Source organism: Pseudophryne corroboree, chromosome 5 (assembly GCF_028390025.1).
Source record: "Pseudophryne corroboree isolate aPseCor3 chromosome 5, aPseCor3.hap2, whole genome shotgun sequence".
NCBI classification, from domain to species: domain Eukaryota; kingdom Metazoa; phylum Chordata; class Amphibia; order Anura; family Myobatrachidae; genus Pseudophryne; species Pseudophryne corroboree.
Genome location: NC_086448.1, coordinates 671,451,316 through 671,468,701, shown reverse-complemented (window position 1 = coordinate 671,468,701; position 17,386 = coordinate 671,451,316). Strand labels below are relative to the sequence as shown.

At 45.7% G+C, this 17,386-nt stretch overlaps 1 protein-coding gene across 1 annotated transcript in view; it reads right to left on the bottom strand.

The window, feature by feature from the left end:
• The window catches only part of RP1 (RP1 axonemal microtubule associated), a 1,008,071-nt gene that overhangs the window by 555,681 nt on the left and 435,004 nt on the right, over positions 1-17,386 (bottom strand). The window contains exon 20 of the mRNA XM_063923729.1: positions 6,673-6,805. Within this exon, the coding sequence (XP_063779799.1) occupies positions 6,673-6,805 (133 nt within the window). The remainder of the gene's footprint in view (positions 1-6,672; positions 6,806-17,386) is intronic.

Genomic DNA, 17,386 nt, shown 5'->3' with positions numbered 1-17,386 from the left:
AAGATTTTGGAGCAGATGATCTTCCACGCTCAGTTGCTCTCTCTCTGAAACGTAAATCAACTTTCGTGCAGAGTGAGATTAGCTCATCTAACTTGGAAGGTAAGTCTCTGGTAGCTAACTCATCTTTAATACGCTCAGATAAGCCATGCCAGAATGCAGCATACAGGGCCTCGTCGTTCCATGCCAGTTCGGATGCCAGGATCTGGAACTGTATAACATATTGTCCTACAGTACGTGATCCCTGGCGTAAACGGAGAATCTCAGATGAAGCTGAAGTTACCCGGCCTGGCTCGTCGAAGATACGCCTGAATGTTGACACGAATGCAGTGTAGGAGGATAGCAGGGTGTCGGACCTCTCCCATAACGGTGATGCCCAATCAAGGGCTGAGCCACTGAGAAGAGAGATAATGTAGGCAATTTTTGTACGGTCACTGGGAAAATTGCCAGGTTGTAGCTCAAACTGAATCTCACACTGGTTGAGAAATCCCCTGCAGAATCTTGGAGATCCGTCAAATTTTGCTGGCGTTGGAAGATGAAGACGTGGAGCAGAAATGGGTAAGGTGGGTGGGGTCATAGCTGGAGTCACTGTGGTTGATGCACCGGACGCGTCTGATCCACGGAGGGTTGTCTGAATCCCATCCAGCCGAGTAGAGAGATCCTGGAGACAGCGGATTATGTGGCCCTGTGCAGCTTCCTGATGTTCAAGTCGGGCTGCCAGTTCTTGCATCGGCCTGGCCGCTTGATCCTGGTCTCCGGCTGGATTCATATGGTCAGTGCTTACTGTCACAACTGAGGGCCTGAGCTGACGGGAGGCAGCCTCAGTTGTAGGGGCTGAGATGTAACGGAACCTGGGAGGTTGTATCAGACTGTTACACAAAGGGGGCGACCCGGCACCGGTCTAAAAATAGTTTTTGATTACAGAAAAACCAAATTTGGACAATTTTCAAGTAAAATCTTTAATATAATGTCCAGTTTGGGGGTGCGCCCAGAGCCAGTGAAACAGGAAGTGAGCAAGCCCCACAGGGGTGAAACATGTTTTCCATTCCAATGGGTCCTGTTTTGTCCAACTGCAAGTGATTCACTCCTAGCCTCAGGTCAGATCATTCCATCCTGCCATTTTGGGCTAATTTTTGCCCAGCTGTCATAGAAATTGTATCTATATCCGTGCAGCTTCATTTATGCCTTTTTCCAGGCTTATGCATCTTAGTTTATTGCATCAGGATTAAAAACTGCATTTTATAGGAAAGAAATACTGCATTCTTCTTTGACTTTCCTCCTGCAGATCCTGTTGTCATATTGCTGCATGGGTTATATGAGAATTTCATGTCTATTTCCCTATATCCTAATGATTATAACAGCTCCAATTCACACAAAGTGTTTCTAATGACACCCATGTCACTAGTGATTATTTCATTGCATATACCAGTACTATTTATTTGTATCTACAATTATTTTTGACATATTTTCTGTTCCTTACACCAGTACACATATATACACATATATATAAAAATTTCTTGATCCGTGTTTCCTTATCCATTTGTATCTATACGGACGGGTAATTTTTATCACCCGTTCCTAATAACTACAGCCTAATTGATCTCCATTTTCCTTTTTAGGGTTTTTTTCATAAATCTATATATCTTCGTTTTTTTCATAAATCTATATATCTTCCTTTTTCGTGGACTCTCATTTGTGATCCAGGGACACAATACCACCGGTGTGGGACTTGATGTCTCCTGCCTAACACAAAAAGCAGATCCACACTGTATCTATAAGACCCAGCTAATTATCCCCCCCTATATAGGTGCACTCTCATTGGACGTCTGACCAAATCCTTCTACTATCAAACCACACTGCTAATGCCCGATCTCGTCCGATCTTGGAAGCGAAACAGTGTGGGCTGAGTTAGTACCTGAGGTGGAGACTCACAGGGAATACTCAGTGTTGTAGAACATCAATCATTGCATATGATGTGTGGTATGTGACTCCAACAGCAGCATCACCATTTGTTCCTATCCTTTTCTTTCTTTACCCTGGTATATCCTTTGATTTGTTTCTATTATTACTCATTGCCATAATAGCTGTTATTCCTTCATTAGGATTATGACAGAATCTAAAATCAATTGACTTAATTGATCTCATTAACACAGATCATCTGTACTGGCCGGGTGAGAAAGGGTTTATGACTTGCAGTGTCTCTACCCCTCTCCATCTCATTTCCTGAGGCAGGACCAGAACATTTTTATCTGGGATCATTCACATCTCCTCAACCAGGGGCAATTATATTCTTAATATTTCCAAATAAATTTTGTTTTATCTGCTGACTAATCAACCTAGTGTTATTCATTCTAGTTATTTAACTACCATTAATGAGTGCGCCCACACAAGAGCCTTCTTCTTTCTCCCTTTTGTTTATGCATAGGTTGTATCAGACCCCTAGACATGTAAGTAACATGTAGAAGAAATGCCCGAAGGCGTGAACACGACAACCAGGGTAAAAGTCAATGATGTTTATTTATGACAAACTCCGTAACACAGCAGCAGTAAAAGAAAACATAAAAATCAGCAGAGGATAAATACAGTTCCTGGGTTCTACAGGGTGGCAAGGGCCACAGGGCTCTGGTAGTGTGAGATAGTTCTTATAATCTTCTAGTTGGAAAGTCCTTACCAGGCCCGACTGTAGCAATGGAGATAGCCCAGGATCGTACCAGCTGGTGTTCCAGGAAAAGCTGGGCTGCTGTGGATAAAACGGCTGCTGTGGGTACTGGCTGGAACCAGACTGATGTTGGCACGGAGTGGATACTGGCTGGAACCAGTTAAATGATAAATGTAGCTTGAGAGCGATGAAATATGAAGTGATGTTTGGAGCTTGAGAGCGGTGAAATAATAATGCCGGTGATAAATGATAATCTGTAGAAAAGGGTACCGGCACTTTAAGAAGAGCTGATCTCTGCTGGAAGCTGATTGCTGTAAGCAGGTGGATCTGTAGTTGGAAGCAGATGAATCCAAATGGATAGGAGAGTCAGGCTACACCGCAGGTGGAATGCTGGTGCGGGTCTCTTTAGTGGAAGTGTGGAGACAGGAGCTGGAACCTGGAAAACAACCACAGGAGAGAGACAAACTGGAACTAGGTTTGACAACCAAAGCACTGACGCCTTCCTTGCTTAGGCACAGAATACTTATACCTGCAGCAAGGAAGGGATTGGCTAGGCAATTATGCAGATTAACATTGCAAACAGTAGATTGGTGGAAATGAACAGATGACAGAATCCAAGATGGCTGCGCCCATGCAGACACTTGGAGGGAAGTTTGGTTTGTAATCCATGTGGGAATTAAAACAGTAATGGCGGCGCCGGCCACAGGAGACAGGAGACGCCAGACTGATAAGTGCACATTTAACCACGCGGGCACAGCGGAGGCCGCGGCTGACGTAATCACCACTCTGACACTCTGCATGCAGAAACTCAGGAACAGCGGCGGAGGCCGCGGGAGACGCCATTCCGGATGTTACAGGCGTTGCGGTGACCGCGTCTCCGAGTGACAGGAGAGGAGGCAGGAATGTGGACATCAGTATGACAGATGGAATCTGGTCCTGGAACGCTGAGCCAGCCTTAGAAGGCATCTGAAGGGTAAGTAATGGCGTCCAGATACCCGGATCGTGACACACATGCAGCAAGATATATATTAAACCTTTGCTTAAATCTTTTCCAGTTTTCAGACAAGTTACTAGACATCAGCATGCCGGTTGGAGGAGCTAGTTTATCCATGGTTACTCACTGTTTGAAGAGAGGAGCACACGGCAGGCTTTGCAGACACTGAGTATCACAGCTTTACAGACTTCTGCAAGATTCTCTCACACTCTGAGAGCACTAGCAGTCCAAGTTAAACTTCTTCTGACACCATGTTTTGTTCATATGTTTGTAAATCCAGTCATCAGGACACAGAGACATGTGAGTTCACTGCTGTGCTGTTTTTATTCCATCTCCAACTCCAGACACACTGCACACTGGACCACCCACTTCCCAGCATCCCCCTGGTCCCAGGGACCATCACTGAAGATTCAGGCTTACACATATTAGTAAGGGAGTGTCTACAAATATTAAGCATTCTAATACACTAACATCACAGTGACATTTCCCTGTGTCTGCTGTTTATTTTACTTCTCTACATAGTGCCTCATATTAGTGCCTCACATTCTTTCATAGTGCCTCTCTACTCTCTTCATAGTGCTTCATATAAGAGCCTCACACCCCTTCATGTGCCCCTCTGAACTCTTCATATAGTGCCTCTCTCGTCCTCTTTTCCTATAGTGCCTCTATCCCCCCTCCCTTCTATCCTCCCTATATAGTGCCTCTCTCCTCCTCTCTTCATATCGTTCCCCTCTTCTTCGCTCTTCATATAGGCCCTCATTCCGAGTTGATCGCTAGCTGCTTTCGGTCGCAGTGTGGAGATTAGTAGAAAAAGCGGCATTTCTGTGCATGCGTACGGGCTGCAGTACGCATGCGCGAATTACTTTCACACAAAACTATGCAGTTTTACACAAGTCGAGCGACGCTTTTCTGTCGCTCTGTTGATTGGTGAGTGATTGACAGGAAGTGGGTGTTTCTGGGTGGTAACTGACCATTTTCTGGTAATGTGCTAAAAAAACGCAGGCGTGACAGGTAAAAATGCAGGCATGCCTGGGGAAACGGGGGAGTGACTGGCCGAACGCAGGGCGTATTTGGGACGTCAAAGCAGGAACTAAACTGAGTGAAGTGATCGCAAGGTAGGAGTAGGTTTTGAGCTGCTCAGAAACTGCATTAAAATTTTTACGAGCAGTTCTGCTAACCTTTCGTTCGCACTTCTGCTAAGCTAAAATACACTCCCAGAGGGTGGCGGCTTAGCGTTTGCACTGCTGCTAAAAGCAGCTAGCGAGCGATCAACTCAGAATGAGGGCCATAGTTCCCCTCTCTTCACTTAGTGCCAACAGTATGTGGCAAGGTGTGTTTCATTACCAAGCAGCACATAGTGACACCAGGTTTTGGAGTGTAACAACTGTTTGATCATATTAGCCCCAGCAGCATGATGTGTGGGACAGTTAGAGATGTTTCCTTAAGAAAACGTTTGAAATAAATATATATATATATATATATATATATGTATTGTTGTGTATGAGTTCCCTGACCCCCCTATGACAACAATACCAATTCATACATATACATGGTTAATGGTAGCACAAATATTGTGTGTGCTCCACCACCTATACGTAGTTATGTGTTTTTATTTTTTCCTGTGGGGGACCATTGTGTTTTATTTTCCTCCTATTGAGGCCAATGTATTTAATTTTTTTCTTGTGGTGGCCAATGTGTTTTATTTTTTTATTTTGCTATGTTTTTCGTCTGCACTTGTGTCTGTATTGCACTGTGCATGGTGTTTGTATGAGTTGCACTAGAGATTCAGACTCACGCACCAAGAAATGTATTAGAAATATGATGGGCAGTCACAGGAGGTTGCTAATCAGACTCAGATGTAATGTAGTATGGGCATGTTGCTTAAAGTGATTGTGTACAGAAACACTGAATAGCTCACATTGGAGGCCATACTCGGACTTATGATCTGCACCTAGCATAAGGCTGGTTAAAGTTTTAATGATGCAACCGATACTGGCGTCTAAAGATGCACAAAGCATCATTGCATCATCTGTATATGGGGGGTCATTCTGCAATGCACACGTGCGACGTACGGGTACAAAGCCCGTTGTGGTCGTGCACAAGTTCTAGCAAAGTTTTCAGTCGCACTGGCGGCCGCAAGAACATTTACAGGAAGGGGGCGTTTCTGGGTGTCAACTGACCATTTTCAGGGAGTGTTTGCAAAAACGCAGGCGTGTCTGAAAAAATGCACTCGTGGCTGGGCATTTGCTGGGCGGGTGTATGACGTCAAATCCAGACACGAATAGGCTGAAGTGATCACAAGCGCTGAGTAGGTTCAGAGCTACTCTGAAACTGCACAAACTGTTTTTGCAGAGCTCTTCTGCTAAGCTAAAATACACTCCCCAGTGGGCAGCGGCATAGCGTTTGCACGGCTGCTAAAACTAGCTAGTGAGCAATCAACTCGGAATGACCCCCATTAGCATAAAGTCTCAGAAGCAACTACAGTAAAAAATGCAAGGAAGGCCGCAACTGCGTCCAACTCGGAATCAGGCCCTCCCCCCTTGACAGACCCCACCCCCTCAACAGACCCCACCTCATATTTGTGAAGACAGAGTCACATAGCAAATCAATTTAAAATGGAAGTAAAAATGCAAGTATGTTTTTGCCAAGTTTTGCCTAATGTAGGGATATAGAAAGTTACTGTGCAGTTTATGTAAAGACTGAGAGCATTTAATTGCTGCTCATTAAGAAAAGATTACTAATAGGAGTGAGGAGAGATTTTTATAAGTCTCATAAACATGCATTCAGTATTTAATAAACAAATTGAAAATAAAAGTGAAGTACAATGGTTATTGTTATGGATAGCGGATGTATAGAATAGACAGAGGGATCAGCATGCATTTTCCTGAGCTACTGATCAGTGACACAGGAAAGACATTATTGATATCTAGGCAGTCTGATATCAATACTTATGTTGAAAATTGAAATGAAAACATATGATTATGTGATTAATTATACAATATGCAAAGCAAATCAACATTACCTGGAAAAATAAATGCGCTATTTTCCATGACTGGAAGCTCGCACACAAGTTCACCATTTCCACGACTTTTTGACAACCACCTGTTAGCTTCAAAAGTGAATGTTTTTCCATTTTTCATTTTCTGGAGAATTATCTGAAAAGTAGATTAAACATTTTTATGTAGACTTATTTTGTCCTCACATTGCTATAATGTTTCTTATATACTGTTTATGCTACTCTAAAGGGGCATACAAACTTGCCGATAAAATGAACGGCCTCGCTCATTTTCTCCCTTCATGAGTGACGTTGTTCACTTTCTCGGCAAGTGTGTATGCCGGCAACGACGGCCAATGCGTGGCACCGTGGGTCGTTAACGACCCTCGGTGTTAGCATTGCATGCATGCTCAATCTGGACTGTCGTCCAGGAACTGCCTGCACGACCTGGCCGCTGCATGACATCACTGAGCGTTATGAAATCACTCAGTGTGTATGGGCGGCCGCCGACTGGCTGGGCCAAGAGGGGAAACACTAGACAATGTCGCTCATAGAGCGATGTTGTCTACTGTGTATGCAGCTTTAGAACAATTATTATTTCCCCAATTTTAAAAAATGGTGCTAGATTTAATTCTTCATGTAGATGTCCAACAAACTTACTCTTATGGTACCCTACAAAATGGGCAACTGAAGAATGGTTAGGACACTGGTTCCCAAACTGGATGCTATGGCATTTGGGGGTGCCTCAGGGCACTGGTAGGGGTGCCCTGGGTTGGTGTTTCAGAACCAATTACAATTATTTATGGTCAACGTAATAAGCAAAACCAGTGCTTGTGTCTTCCAATCATAAGACAAACAGAAGCAAATCCTGTCCCTCACCATATAACTGAACCTAAGAGTGGTATATAAACACAATTTACTTAATTTAATATATTTTCTGAATTTCTCAATAACAAACTTTGGGCCTAGGGGTGCAGTGAAAAAAAAACTGTTACTCTAGGGCAGTGGTTCCCAACCTCGGTCCTCAAGTACCCCCAACAGTTCATGTTTTCCAGGTCTCCTCACAGGATTGCAAGTGAAATGATTTGCTCCACCTGTGGGTCTTTTATAATGTGTCAGTGGTAATGAATACACCTGTTCAACTGCTAGGTGACCTGGAAAACATGAACTGTTGGGGGTACTTGAGGACCGAGGTTGAGAACCACTGCTCTAGGGTGCCATGATTCAAAAACGTTTGGAAAGCACTGGGTTAGGAGGTTTTGCATAATCCTCTGCTGGCCAGAAGTGATACTGCAGGAGCTTTACTTTTCACCTGTGTTCTGCAAGAACCACCTTTTGATTTTGCCCAGATTCAAGGTTTTGCCTACTCAATAAACAGGTCCTGCCTAGTTGGGACACATCAATATTATAGTGGATACCAGAACTTCTAAAATAAGGTTCAGATTCCTTTGATGCTTATTCAACATTTAAGCTTAGTCATATTTAGCATATTATTGAACTCAAAAATATTTACATCAGGTAAACTACATTGTTCAGTGTTACAATCACCAGATATACTGTATTAATGTCAAATGTTGGTTCTACTTGCTCTTCATTGAAAATGTTAATTCCTTTTACAGAACTATACGATTGAACCAATGACAAATAAAATGAATACATATTTCTCATACGTCCTAGAGGATCCTGGGGTCCACTTCATGACCATGGGGTATAGACGGGATCCGCAGGAGACATGGGCACTCTAAAGACATTTCATTGGGTGTGAACTGGCTCCTCCCTCTACGCCCCTCCTCCAGACCTCAGTTGTAGAAATGTGCCCAGGTCGACTGGATGCACTCTGAGGAGCTCTACTGAGTTTCTCTGAAAAGACTTATGTTAGGTTTTTTTATTTTCAGGGAGATCTGCTGGCATCAGACTCCCTGCTTCGTGGGACTGAGGGGGCAGAAGTAGGAACCAACTTCCTAAAGAGTTTCATGGCTCTGCTTCTGGCTGACAGGACACCATTAGCTCCTGAAGGGAACTGAATGCTAGCCGTGCCTAGATGCTCACTCCCACAGCACACCGTCACCCCCCTCACAGAGCCAGAAGTCAGAAGACAGGTGAGCGTTAGAAGACAGATCTTCAATCAAGAAAGTGATGGCTAAAGGTACCGCGCGGCTGGCGGGAGCGCAGCGCGCCATGTTGCCCACACTTGCACAGGCACTGCAGGGTGCAGTGCGTGTGTGTGGGGGGGGGCGCCCCGGGCAGCATGAAACCTATGGGAACTGGCATAAATAAGGGGCATAAGTTGCTGAGGCACAGTCCTACCCCCGCCAGTATAAAAAATTACCTCATAAAAGCTGAGGAGAAACACACCATTGAAGAGTGGAGCTTCCTCCTCAGTCAGCCAGCACACTGCTCAGTGCCATTTTCTCTCTCTCCTCAGGCTGCAGAGACAACGCTCCTCCTTCTCCACTACTGACAGGGGGGGGGGGGGGGCCACAGTGAATTTGGTGCTATATAATTGTGTGATTAACATTATAAAAGTGATGAATGTCAGTGGCCATTTAGTGTGCACAGACGTTGTGTTACTGGTGCTGGGTTGTGAACTGGCAAATCCCATCTGTGTCCCTCTGACAGATTTTACTGTGGGTCTGTCCTCTATAAATCCCGGAGTGTCTGTGGTGTGGTTCTGCATGTGTGTGACATGTCTCTGGCAGGGAACTCTGTGGAGACATGTTAGGGACACAGAGGTGTAATATGACACCAAGAGCCTGACTGGGTGAAAGGTTACATGATAGTGTGAATCATATCAGTAAGAGGTTGGACTGAATCTCATACAGAAAATGAAAATAATCTGTTGAAGATGTGATTTTTAATAGTTTAGCCTTTCATCCACAGGTACCTTTCTGAGTCACATACAAATTTGCACAAGTAGTACAAACTGATACCAACACGGACTCTGATTCCTGTGTCGACACTAGTGATTCCAGGGGAATAGGTCCTAAGTTAGCAAAAAAAGCATTCAAAACATGTGATAAAGGAGGTGTTAGAAGTTACGAAGCCCCCTCTTTTACCACAAGGAGAGGGTTTACTTTAGTAAAGAAGTAATGTAATTTTCCCTCCACCTCAGGTCTGATTTAACCTGAAAAGAAATTTCAGATTCCCAAAAGGAATTCAGGCAGCTTACCTTTTTCCAAAAAAGGTGGGAGTCACCCCACATTTTAGACAGGGCCCTGTCATAAAAGAGAAAAAGTGTTTCTCCCTGTGCCTGGAATGGCTTCACTTAAGGAGCCGACAGACCGCAAGTGAGTGAGGTGATTTATTGATGTGGCCAATGGGACACTGCTCAGGCCTACCATTGTCTGTGAGTGGGTGAGTAGTGCTATTGAAAAGTGGTCAGAAAACTTGTCATTAGACATTGACACAATAGATGGAGATGAGATACTCCTAACGTTAGGTCATATCAAAGACGCTGCTGCGTATGTACTAGAATCCATGAAATATATTGGTTTCTTGGGATCAAGAACCGCTACCATGGTAGTATCGGCTCGGAGGGCGTTGTGGATTCACTAGTGGAATGCTGATGTAGATTCCAAAATAAAATATGGAAGCTCTCCCGTATAAAGGTGAGGCCTTGTTTGGTGATGGGCTGGATGCGTTAGTCTCGGCAGCTACCGCAGGTAAGTCGACATTCTTGCCTTATGCTCCTACACCGGCAAAAAAGACACATCACTCTCACATACAGTCCTTTCGGCCCAACAAATACAAAAAGGCCAAAGGTCTCCCCTTTTTTTGCAGGTAGGGGAAGGGGAAAAGGAAAGAAATCCGCAGAGTCTCCCGGATCGCAGGAGCAGAAGTCCACCCCTGCTTCTGCCAAATCTGCAGCATAACCCTGGGGCTCCCTTGGTGGGAGCACATCTGAAACTTTTCAGACAAATCTGGATTCAATCTGGCCTGGACCAATGGGTCTTACAAATAGTGTCCCATGGGTACAAACTAGAGTTTCAAGACGTCCCCCTATGCCAATTTTTCATATCGACCTTGCCAGCTTCTCTTCCGGGAAGAGAGGCAGTAACAACGTCAATTCAAAAATTATGTCAGGATCAGGTCATTGTCCTGGTACCCGTGGCACAGTAAGGAGAAGGTTTTTTTATTCAAGCCTCTTCGTAGGTCCGAAGCCGGACGGCTCGGTCAGACCGATTTTAAACCTGAAAAATCTGAATCTCTACCTGAAAAGGTTCAAGTTCAAGATGGAATCCCTGAGGGTAGTGATATCCAGTCTGGAAGAGGGTGACTTCATGGTGTCAGTAGACATAAAAGATGCTTACTTGCATGTTCCCATTTATCCTCCTCACCAAGCTTATCTGAGATTCGCAGTACAGGTATGCCATTACCAGTTTCAGATGTTGCCGTTCGGACTCTCCACGGCACCGAGGGTATTCACCAAGGTGATGGCGGAGATGATGGTCCTCCATCGTTAAAAAGGAGTCAATATAATTCCTTATCTGGACGATCTCCTGATAAAAGCGAGATCCAGGGAACAGTTGGTGCAGAACATCGCACTCTCCTTGTCAATACTCCAACAACACGGTTGGATCATGAATTTTCCAAAGTTGCAGTTGGAACCGACGACAAGATTGTCCTTTTTAGGGATGATTCTGGACACAGAAGTACGGAGAGTATTTCTTCCAGTGGAAAAGGCTCTGGAAATCAAGCAAATGGTCAAACAGATATTGAAACCAACAAGCGTATCGATCCATCAATGCATTCGGTTGTTGGGGAAAATGGTAGCGGCCTACGAGGCCATACAGTTTGGCCGATTTCATGCCAGAGTATTCCAGTGGGACCTGTTGGACAAGTGGTCCGGATGACACCTACACATACACTGGAAAATAATCCTGTCCCCCAAAGCCAGGATTTCGCTCCTGTGGTGGCTACACAGTTCTCACCTACTAGAGGGACGCAGGTTTGGGATTCACGACTGGGTCCTAATAACCACAGATGCAAGTCTCCGAGGCTGGGGAGCTGTCACACAGAGGGAAAGCTTCCAAGGAAAATGGTCAAGTTAGGAAGCCTGCCTTCACATAAACGTTCTGGAATTGAGAGCCATTTACAACGGCCTTCTACAAGCGGTACATCTTCTTCAAGATCCCGTGCAGATCCAGTCGGACAATGTAACTGCAGTCGCGTACATTAACAGGCAAGGCAGAATAAAAAGCAGAGCGGCAATGGCAGAGGTGACAAGGATTCTCCTCTGGGCAGAAAGACATGTTAGAGCTCTGTCAGCAATTTTCATTCTGGGAGTGGACAACTGGGAAGAAGCCTTCCTCAGCAGACACGATCTCCATCCAGGAGAGTGGGGCCTCCACCAAGAAGTCTTCGCAGAGGTGACGAGTCTTTGGGGAGTTCCTCGAGTAGACATGATGGTATCTCGTCTAAACAAGAAGCTTCAGAGCTATTGTTCCAGGTCGAGAGACCCTCAAGCAATAGCAGTGGATACACTGGTGACCCAGTGGGTGTTTCGGTTGGTATATGTTTTTCCTCCACTTCCACTGATTCCAAAAGTTCTCAAAATAATAATAAGAACAAGAGTTTGAGCAATCTTCATTGCCCCAGACTGGCCAAGGAGGGCTTGGTATCCAGATCTTCAGAAGTTGTTCATAGAAGATCCTCGGCCTCTTCCTCCTTGAGAGGACCTACTACAGCAGGGGCCGTGTGTGTATCAAGACTTACCGCGCCTACGTTTGACGGCATGGCTATTGAGCGTCGGATCCTAGCCCGAAAGGGTATTCCCAAGGAAGTCATCCCCACTCTTATTCAGGCCAGGAAAGGAGTAACGTCTAAACATAACCACCGTATTTGGAGAAAATATGTGTCTTGGTGTGAATCCAAGAAGGCTCCTACGGAAGAGTGTAAGTTGGGACGTTTTCTCCATTTTCTGCAGTCTGGTGTGGATGCGGGCCTTAGATTGAGGTCAATCAAGGTCCAGATTTCGGCCTTATAAGTTTTCTTTCAAAAACAATTGGCCTCCTTTCCAGAAGTTCAGACATTCGTGAAAGGGGTTCTGCACATCCAGCCTCCATTTGTGCCTCCAGTGGCACCATGGGACCTTAATGTGGTGTTGCAGTTCCTTCAATCGGGTTGGTTTGAGCCTCTACAGGAAATAGAGTTGAAGTTTCTCACTTGGAAAGTGGTGATGCTTTTGGCATTGGCATCCGCAAGGCGGGTGTCTGAATTGGGGGCCTTGTCCCACAAGAGCCCTTACCTGATCTTCCATGAAGATAGGGCAGAGTTGAGAACTCATCAACATTTTCTTCCAAAGGTGGTTTCCACATAAACCAACCTATTGTGGTGCCAGTTGCTACTGACACGTTCGCTGAGTCAAAGTCTCTAGATGTGGTTAGAGCTTTGAAGATTTATGTCGTAAGAACAGCTCGAATACGGAAAACAGAGGTTTTGTTTGTCCTGTATGCTCCCAACAAGATTGGGTGTCCTGCTTCCAAGCAGACTATTGCGCGCTGGATCAGAGGTACGATTCAGCAAGCTCATTCTACGGCTGGATTGCCGTTACCGATGTCGGTGAAGGCCCATTCTACTAGGAAGGGGGCTCCTCCTGGGCGGCTGCCCGGGGGGTCTCGGCATTACAACTTTGCCGAGCAGCTACTTGGTCAGGGTCAAACACATTTGCAAAATCTACAAGTTTGACACCTTGGCCGATGAGGACCTCAAGTTCGGTCAATCGGTGCTGCAGTGTCATCCGCACTCTCCCGCCCGTACTGGAGCTTTGGTATAAACCCCATGGTCATGAAGTGGACCCCAGCATCCTCTAGGACGTATGAGAAAATAGGATTTTGATAACCTAACGGTAAATCCTTTTCTCCTAGTCCGTAGAGGATGCTGGGCGCCCGTCCCAGTGCGTACTTTACCTGCAGTTTAGTTATTACAGTTACACAAGTTGTGTTATCTTGGTTCAGCATGTTGCTGCAATTAGTTCATGCCTGTTGGCGTGTGTTATGTTGAATGCCATGTGTGCGGCATGGTTGAGGGTGTGAGTTGGTAGATATTTCACCACTAGTTAAGTAATTCCTTTCCTCGAAATGCCAGTCTCCCTGGGCACAGTTCCTACAACTGAGTCTGGAGGAGGGGCATAGAGGGAGGAGCCAGTTCACACCCAATGAAAAGTCTTTAGAGTGCCCATGTCTCCTGCGGATCCCGTCTATACCCCATGGTCATGAAGTGGACCCCAGCATCCTCTACGGACTAGGAGAAAAGGATTTACCGGTAGGTTATCAAAATCCTATTTTCTGTATGTCTGTAAGCATTGATGTCCAATAACCTACATTCTTCACCACTACATTATGCTATCTTGGCAACCCATGCAGGCCAGATTCACCCATATGCATTCAGAGCTTAGCTTACTGATCCTGGCGGTGGTCTGGATCCCTCTTTGTGACTTCATGAAGTCAGATATATTGAGGGAGGGGCCAGTCAGGGGCGCATTATCATTCTGCTACAGCCTGGGCTTATGAACCCAGAGAAACTTTTCTGTGTCCATGCACTGGTAGGTGGACATCTGTGCATAAACATTTTCTATTAACCTTTCACTGACATCCTAACCACTGCATGATATTTATGGGGGGCTGGGTCGCATATATGTCTGATGTGATATAGCACATACTGTCTATTAGATAGATATGACATTTACACACATAAATGCACAACTTATTTGCAAACTCACCCACAGCGTATTCATTTCAAACACACACATACCATATTTACTGTAAACTTTGATAAAAGATACACAATAGGGGTAATTCCAAGTTGATCGCAGCAGGAATTTTGTTAGCAGTTGGGCAAAACCATGTGCACTGCAGGGGAGGCAGATATAACATGTGCAGAGAGAGTTAGATTTGGGTGTGGTGTGTTCAATCTGCAATCTAAATTGCAGTGTAAAAATAAAGCAGCCAGTATTTATCCTGTACAGAAACAAAATAACCCACCCAAATCTAACTCTTTCTGCACATGTTATATCTGCCTCCCCTGTAGTGCACATGGTTTTGCCCAACTGCTAACAAACTTGCTGCTGCGATCAACTTGGAATTACCCCCAATGTGAGCAGAGCTGCTGCGGCTGGGCATGTGCAGCAATTCCCTCAGTCATCTCTATCCAGTTGCTGATCAGAACTTGCTGGCTGTGGAGCTGTCACGCATGCGCGGCATCTTCAATCGCGGGCAGCCCGCCATCCATGCAGAAGTACAAAAGCATCACACAGCGGCGATGCTTTTGTACTTGACAAGTAGCTCCCTACCTGCACAGCTCCTGCGCGCTGTCGCATCATGGGTCACAGCGGCTGCGTGTGACATTATGCAGCCGCCGTGGCCTGCACCCCCAACAGTCCGGACACACCTCTGTTGTCTGGACCGTGCCCGCCAATCCCCACATGCGACTGCGCATAGTTATTCAGACTGCGATTGCTGCCCCTGCAGCGATCCAGTCTGAATTACCCCCTATGTCTCTAAAATAAAACTAGTTCAACCTGGGGGTATCTGGGTATTTAGAATTCCCCCCCTGTGTGCACCACTATATTGACAAAGGTACACTGTCAGTATTGATAAATAACTGCAGTACCAGCATTTAATCACTGTGAGAAGCTGTGATAGAAAATGAAAGTACCGCCAGTTGCAAAAGATCTTCATAGATAAAGTCCGGAGTCAAAAAGCACATATAAGGCCTGATTCGGATTTGTGCGCAAACCTGATGGTTTCTGAGTAAGCTTTGGCTTACAAAGACTGGCCGATGGCTGTGACCATTGCGACCGATGATTGCGGTGGCAACAGAGCTGGATTAAGGCTTCTGGGAGGTCAAGGGCACTAAAGAGCAGGGGGCCCCCATGGACTAAAACAAAAGTTATAAATATATATAGAATCCTTGACAAAGGGCGCAATGGAGGCGCCGAAACAGCTGTCGGATTCACTGCTGCTATTTAGCATGAGGATGCTTTTGTGACCTCCCTGGCATTTTAGGATGAGTATAAGCTTGAATCTATGATCCACTGCTTTTTCTGAGCTGTTTTGTACTAAACGTTTTTTGCACTCCATTAGACTCTATGATAAACTCTATATAAACACAATTTTTGCATTGAATTGGAGGTGCTGGCTCTCTTGTTTTGCATACATTGCATACATACTGGTTTATGTGCCTTGCACTCCTGAAAATTGACTCATAATGTGTGCAGGTGGTCCTTTTTAGCTCTCTCTCTCTCTCTCTCTCTCTATATATATATATATATATATATATCTATACATACACTGCTCAAAAAAATAAAGGGAACACTTAAACAACACAATGTAACTCCAAGTCAATCACACTTCTGTGAAATCAAACTGTCCACTTAGGAAGCAACACTGATTGACAATCAATTTCACATGCTGTTGTGCAAATGGAATAGACAACAGGTGGGAATTATAGGCAATTAGCAAGACACCCCCAATAAAGGAGTTGTTCTGCAGGTGGTGACCACCACAGACCACTTCTCAGCTCCTATGCTTTCTGGCTGATGTTTTGGTCACTTTTGGAAGCTGGCGGTGCTTTCACTCTAGTGGTAGCATGAGACGGAGTCTACAACCCACACAAGTGGCTCAGGTAGTGCAGCTCATCCAGGATGGCACATCAATGCGAGCTGTGGCAAGAAGGATTGCTGTGTCTGTCAGCGTAGTGTCCATAGCATGGAGGCGCTACCAGGAGACAGGCCAGTGCATCAGGAGACGTGGAGGAGGCCGTAGGAAGGCAACAACCCAGCAGCAGGACTGCTACATCCGCCTTTGTGCAAGGAGGAACAGGAGGAGCACTGCCAGAGCCCTGTAAATTTGCAAAATGACCTCCAGCAAGCCACAAATGTGCATGTGTCTACTCAAACGATCAGAAACAGACTCCATGAGGGTGGTATGAGGGCCCGACGTCCACAGGTGGGGGTTGTGCTTACAGCCCAACACCGTGCAGGACGTTTGTCATTTGCCAGAGAACACCAAGATTGGCAAATTCGCCACTGGCGCCCTGTGCTCTTCACAGATGAAAGCAGGTTCTCATTAAGCACATGTGACAGACGTGACAGAGTCTGGAGATGCCAAGGAGAACGTTCTGCTGCCTGCCACATCTTCCAGCATGACCGGTTTGGCAGTGGGTCAGTAATGGTGTGGGGTGGCATTTCTTTGGGGGGCTGCACAGCCCTCCATGTGCTCGCCAGATGTAGCCTGACTGCCATTAGGTACCGAGATGAGATCCTCAGACCCCTTGTGAGACCATATGCTGGTGCGGTTGGCCCTGGGTTCCTCCTAATGCAAGACAATGCTAGACCTCATGTGGCTGGAGTGTGTCAGCAGTTCCTGCAAGACGAAGGCATTGATGCTATGGACTGGCCCCCCCGTTCCACAGACCTGAATCCAATTGAGCACATCTGGGACATCATGTCTCGCTCCATCCACCAACTCCACATTGCACCACAGACTGTCCAGGAGTTGGCGGATGCTTTAGTCCAGGTCTGAGAGGAGATCCCTCAGGAGACCATCCGCCACCTCATCAGGAGCATGCCCAGGCGTTGTAGGGAGGTCATACAGACATGTGGAGGCCACACACACTACTGAGCCTCATTTTGACTTGTTTTAAGGACATTCCATCAAAGCTGGATCAGCCTGTAGTGTGTTTTTCCACTTTAATTTTGAGTGTGACTCCAAATCCAGACCTCCATTGGTTAATAAATTTG